We start from the raw sequence: 12,700 nt of genomic DNA, 5'->3' as shown, positions 1-12,700 counted from the left end.
AATCCTGCATGACGACGTGAAAATGCGGAAAGTGTCATCCAGGTGGGTGCAACGAATGGTGACGGACGACCACATGGCTGCCCGTGTGGCATGTTGCCAAGCAATGTAGACGTGGAACGACAGCATGAATGGGACTTTCTTTTCGTCGGTTGTGGCAATGGGTGAGACGTGGATGCCATTTTTCAATCCAGAAACAAAGCGCCAGTCAGCTCAATGGAAGCACACAGATTCACCGCCACCAAAAAAATTTCGGGTAACCGCCAGTGCTGAAAAAATGATGGTGTCCATGTTCTGGGACAGCGAGGGCGTAATCCTTACCCATTGCGTTCCAAAGGGCACTTCGGTAACAGATGCATCCTACGAAAATGTTTTGAAGAGTAAATTCCTTCCTGCACTGCAACAAAAAGTCCAGGAAGGGCTGCGCGTGTGCTGTTTCATCAAGACAACGCACCCGCACATCGAGCTAACGTTACGCAACAGTTTCTTCGTGATAACAACTTTGAAGTGATTCCTCATGCTCCCAACTCACCTGACCTGACTCCTAGTGACTTTTGGCTTTTTCCAACAATGAAAGACACTCTCCGTGGCCGCACATTCACCAGCCATGCTGCTATTGCCTCAGCGATTTTCCAGTGGTCAAAACAGACTCCTAAAGAAGCCTTCGCCGCTGCCATGGAATCATGGCGTCAGCGTCGTGAAAAATGTGTACGTCTGCAGGGCGATTACGTCGAGAAGTAACGCCAGTGTCATCGATTTCGGGTGAGTAGTTAATTAGACAAAAAATCGGAGGCCTTAGAACTTGAATGCACCTCGTATATAAACGGACTACAGCCGTATGAGGAATCATCCTAGGGCCGTAAATGGGGAAATTCATTAAAACCATGAGTAAAGCAACAAGGCGTTTGACGTCTACGCCTCATTACAGAACATAGCAATCGGAGGCTTTCCCGCTCTGGAAAATGGGACAGGTGGCGATCTCTCGCAGATCTGACAACAGAATACAATGATGGCGCCGGTAAAAGTGTGTCGGAGCACATCAGCGTTCAGCACGTATTGAACTTTGGGCTCCACAACGGACGACCACTATGTGTTCGCTTGTTTACCCAACGATATTGTCGTTTATGATTGCAGTGGGCACAGTAATCCGCAGTTGTCACCTAGTTAGATGCACTTCTCGTTTTACAGCAGATCGGTGGTCGTCCCCAGCTACGCCGTCGTCCAGGTGAATCGCTGGTCGAAATCTGCAGCACGCCACGGACACTACCTGATGAGGGAAGTATTATGCAACGGAGCACATTTGCCTGGGCTTCCATGTGACCCGTGGTAGTAATCAAAGGCACCAAAGCAGATGCGGTGTACGTGATTATTATTGGAACCGTTTGCATCCCTTCATGCTAAAAGGAAATGGTAGTATGGCATTGATGACCAGGAGTCCCAACCTAGGGAAGTTCGGTCGCGAATTGCAAGTCTTTTAGTCGGTGCCACACTGATTGACTTGCGTGCCGATGATGATGATGAGGACAATACAACACTCAGTCCCCGAGCAGAGAAAATCTCCAAATCGACCGAGAATCGACCCCGGGTTCGCTGCATAGAAACCAGACGCGCTGACTATTCACCTGAGGGTGCGGACCCTGCCATGCCTATCTTCCCTGTCTGCGATCTTCCACCAGGATAATTTCTCGTCTCACAAGACCAGAATCGTACAACTGTGGTTTGAGCAACTTGATAATGAACTTATGTGGATGTCTTCACCACCAAATTCGCGTGAGCTGAAGACGATGTAATACATCCTACATTCTATTGCGCCCCAGATTCGCGTCCACAACCAATCGGTCTGTAATTTACGAGGATTGCGTGGTCTGAACGTAGACATCCAGCGCCGCATTCTTTCGGAAAACCAGAAAGGATTTCTCGAATCCATTTTAAGCAGAATCGTCATCAGTGCTGTACGTGTTCCATTCAAAAGATGAAACAACATTATATTCAGCAGGTATCACAATGTTCTGACTCGTCTGTTTTACCTCTGGCGTCCAAACTGTTATCTGACTATAGATAACGCACCCAATACTATCGAGATGACTCTGGAATGAAATAAATTATGTTTTCTTATATATCTTAAATATACGGTAGTGAACACTTTTCTCTCGTTTTTCACCGTAAATTATCTTGTATCCTGTGAACTTCTTTCAGCATATTCTTGCGGAAAGAACAGCTTTATATCGCAAAATCTGCTGTTCAGGATGACTGAAATGCTATTTATGCTTCTGAATTTAGAGATTTCCACTGTTCATTTAGCGAATATGCTGTTGTTGTTCTTAAGTTGAAAACATAAAAACGTAATGAAAAAATTACGTAGTAAATCTAGAAATTCTATATTATGTTTGATTTGGAATAAACAGCTCACTAATTTGAAGCAGAATTTTTAAAAGCATTATTGTGGTCATATAGATATCTTGACGGAATGTGATGAGGCGGGGTCTGAATTGTTTATAGGTTAGTTAGGTTTAAGTAGTTCTAAGTTCTAGGGGGCTGATGACCATAGATGTTAAGTCCCATAGTGCTCAGAGCCATTTTTTTTTAATTGTTTATATATCAGACATGAAAACTCATTGTTAAGAAAGACGTAATCATATTAAAGAATCTGATGTAATTTTATTTTCCTGGAGCCGTATTTACTTTCAGTCCTTATCGAAGATATCCATATTTGTACAGAGGTAAGAAAGAAAAGTAAGGAGTGCACCACCATTATTGTAATAGATCAGCGTTGTCATCGCATGTTGGAATTTTGAACCATACTCGCACTCTTCTATTCTACAATAGCGTTTTGGGTGTTCTGAAACTCAAAAACATCCACACCTTGCTTCTTCTGATTCTCTTGTTAAGAAACTTCGCTGTTTTCTCAAAGAGGCTGTCATCAAATGTGCTTGATGAAATGCAAATTTACATCATATTGTTTCGTGACCAATGCAAACTGATCAGAGAAAAACCGTGATGACACGTAATACTTTCATCATAATCCATTGTAATTGATGCAAATAGGTACACAGACCTGGGTGAGATATTAATTCCATATTGATGAATACTAGGTTTCTAAATTAATTTCTCAGACAGGATATATCCTAAGCATCAACTGAATAATACCTTCGCTGCAATCGCTGTCCTAGTCCTGTCTTTCAGGGAAAGTCAATTAAGAAACTTATTGAAATATCGCACGATAATGAAACATTGCGTGGCTGATGACTCTGAAAGATTTCGTTATTTTCGAAACTGCTTTAACACCTCAATATTTCTTTCGTAAACAAAGGCCGGGGGTTGTATCATACTAAAAAAGTCTGAGAAGATTGCAACCGTTTTCAGGTGATAGATACCTTTATTATAATAAAGTTAAGTCTCATTCCAGCTATGTGCAGATAGTTGCAAGCCAGGGCAAAGCTTTTTTTGTAATTTTTTTCAGCAGAAATGCATATGGCGATTTCTTAGCATTGCCTTATGGCAAGCCACGAAGGCCAAAGGCAGGGGTGCAATGAACAACATACTAAAAATCCTTACCGATGAGATGTGAGCGTGGTTGGGGGGAGAGGGGGTGCCTGTAGCGGTCACCTGTTTGGCTTTGTCTTGAATATCTCGAAAATCGCGGCATCTGGCGAAGATGTTACCCCGTACAAAATTAAGCTTCATACAATTTCCTCCAAAAGGTCATTTTCATTTTTTATGTAGGACTATTAGTTTCCGGGTTGCAGTTTGTGGAGAAATCGCAGTATAATAACATAATTTTTAATGGTATAAATTTGATATTTATTGTTAAGTGAAGTTGGTTAAGCACAAAATTAATTGTGTGTGCCACATCTGAATGTAGAACAGCCGTATTAAGGGATAAATTGTGTTCTGTGTGTGTAACAGAGTGGAAAGGCGAGAGTGAAGGTTAGAAGAGTGAAAGAAAGTCGTCACCGGTTTGTGGTCATGCACTTCCCTCCTTTGTAGGTCTTCAAAATGAAGAGAAAAAGTCTAGAGAAAACGGAAAATATACATCCCAATGCATATCAGCCCACCGTGTCGCATTGATTCATAAGTCGAGCTGCGAAAAGGTCAGTATAGCTTTGTGAAAAACACTATAGTTCCCTTTCTGAGGTAATATGGCTGAGAGGATGAGGAATTGCCTGCTCGCTCTTAGTTTTGCAGACCTATGACGGAGGGAAGTGTATGACCATAATCTGGCGACCAATCTTCCCACATGCATCTGACTTCCACCCTCACAATTCACCACTCCCAGAACACAGTTTATCCATTAATACTGCTCTACTTTGTGGTGTTCTCATCCCATGTTATTCAACAAGATTCATTAATTTTGTACCATTAAATCAACATTTTTAATAAATTGCGATTTCTCCATCCCTTGCAACGTGGAAGCTATTATTCCTAGAGAAAAATGAATAGCACGCTTTTGTCAGGAAATATAATGTAGTTTAACTTTGTAATGGGAAACATTTTCATTATAAGTCGCAGATTTCGAGATTCCAGAAAAACATAAAAAAGTGACCTCTAATGCCCCCTCCCCCTCTCACCGCCAAGCTCAAACACCAACGGTCAGGACTTTTGTTATGTTGTTCATTTCAGACCTCTCCAACACCGTACAAAAATTTGTGACTACACGGATGTTTCTCCTCGTTTCCCTTCGTTCATTGGGCTACTTAGGTAGAGTGCCCGTCAACTAATATTCCTATTACTGTTCCTTGACAGTTTTTGAGTCTTACGGGATAATTTGCTTCCCAAACGACACGATTAAGAATTACATGGATAATGTTTAGAAAAAGGAGAAACAACTGCACGTGTGGGTCAAAATGCTGTAAAAGAAAAAAAAAAAATTTCAGCAGCTACTGTATCATTCCTTTCTTACTTCCGAATCTGATAATGGTAATTCACCTCTGCTGACATTGTACACTTGTGAAACGTCTCCCAAACCATGTGATCCAAATCAATACTTATTTTTATTAAACCCAGAAATGAAAAGAATTGGCGCTCGACTGATTATTGCTAAATATTTTAAAAAATATTTGTTTCCAGCAAAGTGCATCATCTTACTTTAATTTTAATCATCCTTAATCGAAACACCATATAATTTCTTTCACAGACAGAAATCACAATTAGCACTTCCAGTAATTGATTTGATAATAACACCGTGAGCTCGTGGAATCCTATGACAGGTTTCGACACAAATAAGCTATATGTACACAGCGTATGGATAATTATAGTGACATAACATGTGAAGGTGGCTAATGTATTTTGAAGAAATATATGTAGACTTGAGAGAGACTGGTAAAAATTGACGCACATGCTTGAGATGACGTGGGGTTGCATAAAAGACCAACAGATGGCGCTTCAAGTGATGCAATTACAATTCATTTTTAGCAAAGCACTGTACAATATATCAGTTGGAATGGTGAGAATCTGCTGTCGGATGTTGTCTTTTAGCATCCACACTGATGTCGGACGATCGTGGCAGACTTGCGACTTCTGGTAGCCACACAACCAATAATCACACGGACTGAGGCCTCGGGACTGATTCAGTCTCTCATTAGTTCGTTGTATACATGATTCTCAAGCGGCGTCACTGACGTGTTGCTCTATAGCGCTCTGTATTGGCCAGTTTATACAATCGTTTTGGTTTTAATAAAACCCCATGTCATTTCAGACGTGTGTGTCAAGTTTTAACTCTCTACCAACAATATACCATGAATTAGTGCCTTGTGAAATGTTAAAGGACGTTTGAGCACACTGTATGTTCTTGACGAAGATGAAAGTTGTGTACGTTGCAAAATGGTTCACCACAGCTTATGGCTTAAGGATAAACAAGGCAGAGAAGGAGGTGACGAAGAATAATAGAAAGGAGAAGAACGACTCGCTTAACTGTAAAATTTGTTGTGGTGCAAGTGAAACAATCCTGCTGTCTGAGAAGGAACATTATGCAGGATGGCTGATGCAAAGATGAGAAGTAGACTGACACAAGTGAAGAAAAGTTTATTCGATAGAAAATTATATTCCTGTTAGATGTTGATACGGAAATTTGGAAGAAACCAATAAACAGGTCCACCCCCCCCCCCCCCCCCTCCTTCCCCCTTTTTTCCTTGGAAAGAATCGAACTCCCATGTAGGACTACCAAACAGTTTCAAGCTTCTGATTTTTTAAACATCTGCTGTTACGCATGTAGGCAAGTAAGACCTTAGAAAATATCTGGATTTAGTTAAAAATTCATTGGAAATCGCTAAGTACCCTCATTATCAAACACTTAACTAATAATTATAGTCTGGGTAACTTGCACTTCGTTTTAAGCAAGAAATAGTTCTTCACATATCAGCTATGTACACTTAGTGACTTATTTTGGAGGTACATTCTGTGAAATTTTTCGATACTGTGACCAAAATGGGTCTCGAGTAGAGTGAGTCGTTAAGAATTAATAAATTGAAACGTCATGTCTGTTGATGAAGTTTCACTGCATGGGCAGCGAAATGTATTAAGCGATAAACTTGGTTTCATATAATGTGTAAAGTGTATTGGAAGTCCGTAAGTGCTCCCATTCTCAAATTCTGGATAAATATAATGTTGATAATTGCGCGCAGTGCGTAACGCTGCCTGAAGACCTATAGCTATTTTTTGTGTTAATGTGTTAAACTTTCAACGTAGGATCGTCTCTCGTAATGAGTAGTTTATGACAACACTTAAAAATTTTAAATAAGCTCAGTAATTATATGAAATACGGAAAGTTAAATTTTTGTTGCTCCTGGAAGCATTTAGACGCCCTGCAGTTGGGACTGTCGCCTATATTATGCACCATGAACGGGTGAGCTGTTTAACAATGCAGCATCCTGTCAGCGCAATTATGGAGGACAGTGCTAAACGGAAGAAAGACAGGGAAAACCGGCTACCGGAGGAAGAAGAAACTAGAAAAGTTTTAAACGTGGACCTATCGAAGATCGTTGAGAATAAAATGCACAGTAGAAGTATGAAATGAAGAAGCTCTACAAAGAACAAAGATAATGAAAGGAATCTGTGGAAGACAACTACCAGAAAAGGGGGCATATTAGTGTGGCAACTGCTAAACATTGTGGACCAGTATATTAGGTTCTGGAAAGAGTGGGAGAACGAAAATACAGCATGGGCAGACAAAGGATAAAATATGCGAAATAGGTTAAAGAGGGGATTTCTCTGTGTTCAGACAGCATCAGATAGGAGCTAAATCTTGAGCTTTCTGACTGTCACCTTCTTCTTCAGGCGATGACTGTCTGCTAAAATCGCTCCCAGCTGTCATAGCCGGCCGGGGTGGCCGAACGGTTCTAGGCGCTATAGTCTGGAACCGCGCGACCGCTACGGTCGCAGGTTCGAATCCTGCCTCGGGCATGGATGTGTGTGATGTCCCTAGGTCAGTTACGTTTAAGTAGTTCTAAGTTATAGGGGACTGATGACCTCAGAAGTTAAGTCCCATAGTGCTCAGAGCCATTTTGAACCAGCTGTCATATCTCCTTAGGAAGGTGCTGGTGATAACCTTTAAATGTTTGAGGTTTTACCTCCGATTTGTCGCTGTCTGAACACCGAGAAGATTTTATGAAGGTGTAAAAGTTTTTTGGTATAGTAGTTATGCAGAGAGTGAAAGATTAACACAAGACAGGAATAAATTTAAGACAGGTCCAAAGAAGACAGAAGAGTGACGAGTGAAAAAAAGCAATCATAGTACTTACTGTCGCTTTCAACCGCGCCTGGCTGGGTGTGTTGCTGCTGTGGCTGCAGTTGTTGGTGCACGTGCGACGGCTGCTGCTCCGGGTATGGCGGACACAGGTGGCTCAGCTGCTGCACGTGCGGCGACGTGAGCGACTGGTCCACGTCGCCGCCGCCTCCGCAAAAGCCCTCCACAGACACCGACACTTTCCCGCCGGCGCCTCCCCCTGCGTACCCGGTGGAGTAGTACAGGTCAGCGAACGGATCGAGAGGGGCGTTGCCGTCGCAGAAACCGGGCGTGCCGTTCACTGCGCTGCCACCGATCAGGGAGCCGTTGATGTTATTGTTGTTGTTCGCGACGTTACAGATGTTGTTGTTGTTGCTTGCCGTGAAGGTGGTGCCAGCTGCGGAGCACTCGTCGAAGGCGAAGCTGACGTCCATGACGGGGAAGAACTGGCTCGCAGCTTGCTGCTCGTTGGCCGCCGCCAGGTTCAGGATGTCCTTGACGGAGAAGGGGGTGGCCGCCGCGTGGACCTGGCCGTGGTGGTGCACGTGGTGGTGATGGTGGTGGTGCGCTGGGTGGTACCCCGTGGTGGTGGCACCGCTGAAGGCTGCGGAGCAGTTGCCGCTGTACTGCGGCTGGTAGCACCCGCCAGAGAGCATCTTGGTTCCGTCACACGGTGGAGGGTCGAGTGTCTGACGCTCTGAACTCGGTAGTACAAACAGGTCGTTCCATACTTTTCTGAATGAGTGTTCAGCGATAATTCTGGCCTCTGAATGCCAACAATAATCTAGTAGCAGACATTTCGCGGAGACTAGAATTGCTTTATATTTCTTGACATTATTTTCCAAACACTTTCTAGAAATTACGACACTATTAGTTTGTACGGCACGACAGAGAGCAGTTAGTAATACTGTAATCTCACCACTTCAGACTTTCCTAGGAACAGTAGTGTCTTTACATTTCGCCAAAGAAGGCTTAACTGTTTCTGGATCACGACTAGAAGTTACGAATCGTCATACAAATAGCATGGTGTACAGCCAAGAGCCTTAAGCTGCGCAAAAAATTAAATAGCATTTGGCTTACTATTTAGGGCAGGCTGTGAATGAAAACATCGCAGTTTATTTAAGAGCACTGTAGTAGTGTATTAGTAGTGTGTAAACAGTTCGTCGTAGCTCTGTTGACAACTGTCTCTGCGGTAAGTTCACCCCGCACCGCTTCAACTCTTTGCTGTTGCGTCGCTACCAACTTTGGCACGGCTCGTGATGCAGGGGCAGATGCCGTTGGCAGGCGAGATTGCTCCTTCGACACACGTCCATCAACACGCGGAGCGACGCTTTCCGGAAAGTTGGCCGGAGGGGGTGTGGCAGCACACGCGCACAGTTCGAGTGGCGGCGACCGTCTCTTACCTCGTCACCTGCCACGCGGGCATCGGAGCGACTCGCCTTGGTGACAAGTTGGATCACCGGCCGGCCACTAGCAGGTAACGCTGACAGCGGCGTCGAGCGTCCGTGCGCGTCCGCCAGCCTGCGTGTCACGCGCTGGTAATGAGCCACGAGCGGCGCCCGCCGGGGACTGCCGATGGACGGCCGCGCCGGAGGCGGAGGCGGCGCGGGGGCGGCGGTGGGGGCGGAGGAGCGTGTCAGCCGTCACCGCCGCCGGCCTCTCCCCTCCCCTCAGGCGGCGATCAGGCGCCCCCCTTCCCCCTCCAGCAGTGCGGCCCGTTACAAAACACGCCCACTAACAAACCGCCGCGGCCAATGGGCCGCCGTATCGACCTCCTAATCTAGGGCTGAGACCCGCCGAAGGCTGTGAGCTCTCTGACGGCCCCATGTTCCTAGAGAAATTCTTCACTGAGCTTAAAAATAATAGCGTGTTTCACAATTAACGTCACACACTGCTAGCGGTAGTAGAGGGGACTTACTAGATCAAGTTTCACATAGGAACCCATGTCCGCAAACGCCATCCAATGACGCTACAAAGGGCCAAAGTTATAGCCGCTGCCTGTAAATGTATGTATACAGGGTGTTACAAAAAGGTGCGGCCAAACTTTCAGGAAACATTTCTCACAGACAAATAAAGAAAAGATGTTATGTGGACATCTGTCCGGAAACGCTTAATTTCCATGTTAGAGCTCATTTTAGTTTCTTCCACTATGCTCAATGGAGCACGTTATCATGTTTTCATACGGGATACTCTACCTGCGCTGCTAGAACATGTGCCTTTACAAATACGACACAACATGCGGTTCATGCACGATGGAGCTCCTGTACATTTCAGTCGAAGTGTTCGTACGCTTCTCATCAACAGATTCGGTGACCGATGGATTGGTAGAGGTGGACCAAATCCATGGCCTTCACGCTCTACTGACCTCAACCCTCTTGACTTTCATTTATGGGGACATTTGAAAGCTCTTGCCTACGCATCCCCGGTACCAAATGTAGAGACTCTTCGTGTTCGTATTGTGGACGGCTGTGATACAATACGCCATTCTCCAGGGCTGCATCAGCGCATCAGGGATTCCATGCGACGGAGGGTGGATGCATTTATCCTCGCTAACGGAGGAAATTTTGAATATTTCCTGTAACAAAGTGTTTGAAGCCACGCTGGTACGTTCTGTTGCGGTGTGTTTCCATTCCATGATTAATGAGATTTGGAGAGAAGTAATAAAATGAGCTCTAACATGGAAAGTAAGCGTTTCCGGACACATGTCCACATAACGTATTTTCTTTCTTTGTATGTGAGGAATGTTTTCTAAAGTTTGGCCGTACCTCTTTGTAACACCCAGTATACAGGGTAATTCCGTAATTATGGTAAAAACTTTCAAGTATGGTGGAGACGGATAAATGTATTAATTTGTTGTAAGGGTCCCTGGTTGGGAAACGTGTCGAAAGTCATAAGAGAAACCCGTTCTGATACCTCTGATAGTGGATTTTGCTAAGATTGTAGGGCAGGCAGCTTTCACAGTGTGGTAGTATCGTGCAAAACAAGGAAAAAAATTTCCAGTACACAAGGGTCCTAAAACGCATACCTGAGGAGCTACGGGCATTGTTCTTCTTCGCTAGTGTGGAACTCTCACCTACTGAATAAGTGGTCACAGTTCTTAAGGTTGACATTTAGAGACCATGTTTTCTAGACTTTTTGTTGTTGTTTTAGTCCATACAACCACCTCCGAATACTGCCTACTCTACAACCTTAGCAACAACAGTACCGGTACACGCATTCCACTGTCAGAGGTATCATAACTGTTTTCGCTTATAACTTTCGACACTTCGTTTCCGAACCAGGGACCCTTCCGGAGAATTTCTCAATTTTTGCGGCCCATCAACCTTGAAAGTTTGAAACATCATCACGGAATCACCCTGTATATACAGGGTGCGTCAAAAAAATGTATACACACTTTGAAGCGTCATAGAAAATTTATTTACCGTTCTACAATGTTAAATTTCTGGAAATGGAAAGCTTAAAGTCCAATTGGAAAAATAAATGTACTTTGCAAATGTGATTAATGTTCGAACTGGTGGCCTTCGGCATCAATACATTTCTGAGTACGAGTCACCACTGATTCCGTACATCGTACCAAAGTGTCCAATGAGATTTCTGCGCACACCGCCTGAATCTCTTTCCAAAGTGTGTCCAGGTTACGTGGTTTACGTTCGTACACCTCATCTTTTACTGTGCCCCATAAGAAGAAATCCAGCGACGTGAGGTCTGGAGAGCGTGCAGGAAACTCGATTGGTCCCCTGCGTCCTATCCACTGGCCTGGCACATTGTGCGCTAGGTATGCTCGTACGTCTCTATGATAGTGCGGCGGGGCGCCATCTTGTTGGAAATAAAACTCATCCTTACCGTATAATTTACGAATGGCAGGGAATATGGAGTCGACAAGCATTGTTAGGTACTTTTCTTCAGTAACAGTACCTTCAAAGTGGAAAGTCCCAATGAGTCCCCTTGCAGACAAACCACACCACACATTTACACGAGGCAAATTCACAGCCTTTTCAACTGTAATGTGAGGATTATCTTCAACCCAGTACACACAATTGTGCCTACTGCCAGTTCCACTGAGTTTGAATTGGGCTTCATCCGACCAAATTATGCTACCCATAAATCCCAGTTCACGTCTCACCATCTCCTGAACCCATTCACAAAATTCTAACCTTCGAGCTGGATCGTCGTCACTTAGCTGTTGCACCAGCGTTGGAATGTACACACGAAACTTGCCTTTCTTCAGAATGTGTAGCACACCACTAGCACTTACACATCTCTCAGGTGCCGCTTGCCTTGAAGATTTTTGAGGCGAACGCTGAAACAGTTCCAAGACCTCAGTTGTGGAATCATCACTTTTAGCTGTACGAGGTCGCCCTGATCGACCTTTATGCAGATCACACACTGTTCCATGAATTTCGAATTTGTCTCGTAGATGTGTAATTGTTAACCTTGAAGGTGGTTCTGTACCACACTCACTTCTCCACTGTCTTCGAACCGCAGCTACATTCTCAAACTTCCAGTACCACTTAATTATCTGCTTCCGCGCTTCAAAGCTCAAACGCACGTCCGCGATGGTGCAGTTACTTCCTTGCCACTGCTGCCACCTGTTAAAGAAACATAACATTACTTTCTTACAGATGTTTAACCTTTCAGAACGGGAAATAAATAGTATATGATAGTTCAAAGTGTGTATACATTTTTTTGACGCACCCCGTATGTAACACGTACAGGCGCCGGCGCCTAGAAGTCTGACTGTCTGTAGCACCGTTGGATGACGTTAACGGCCATGGGTTCATATGTAAAACTTGTTCTATTAAGTCCTCTATACAACCTCTAGAAATGTGTAACATGAATTGTGAAACACCCTACATAAACGGGGTGACTCTTATTAACGTTTAGAAAGCCCCGAAGCGACTTATTTGACGCTGAGACAAGTGATTTAATATAAGAAACATGGGGCTGCAAATGTCGGAAAATACCGCAGAAGTGGATGACAAA

At 44.2% G+C, this 12,700-nt stretch overlaps 1 protein-coding gene across 1 annotated transcript in view; it reads right to left on the bottom strand.

Annotated features, from left to right (window-relative positions):
- The window catches only part of LOC126474726 (homeobox protein Nkx-2.5-like), a 105,517-nt gene extending 95,973 nt beyond the window's left edge, over positions 1-9,544 (bottom strand). The window contains exons 1-3 of the mRNA XM_050102206.1: positions 9,461-9,544; positions 8,076-8,244; positions 7,734-8,018 (exon numbers count right to left, since the gene is read on the bottom strand). Coding sequence (XP_049958163.1) covers positions 7,734-8,018; positions 8,076-8,244; positions 9,461-9,544 — 538 coding nt within the window. The remainder of the gene's footprint in view (positions 1-7,733; positions 8,019-8,075; positions 8,245-9,460) is intronic.
- Between the last annotated feature and the right edge of the window lie 3,156 nt (positions 9,545-12,700).

Source organism: Schistocerca serialis, chromosome 4 (assembly GCF_023864345.2).
Source record: "Schistocerca serialis cubense isolate TAMUIC-IGC-003099 chromosome 4, iqSchSeri2.2, whole genome shotgun sequence".
Classification (NCBI taxonomy): domain Eukaryota; kingdom Metazoa; phylum Arthropoda; class Insecta; order Orthoptera; family Acrididae; genus Schistocerca; species Schistocerca serialis.
This window is presented reverse-complemented; position numbering and strand designations above follow the sequence as displayed.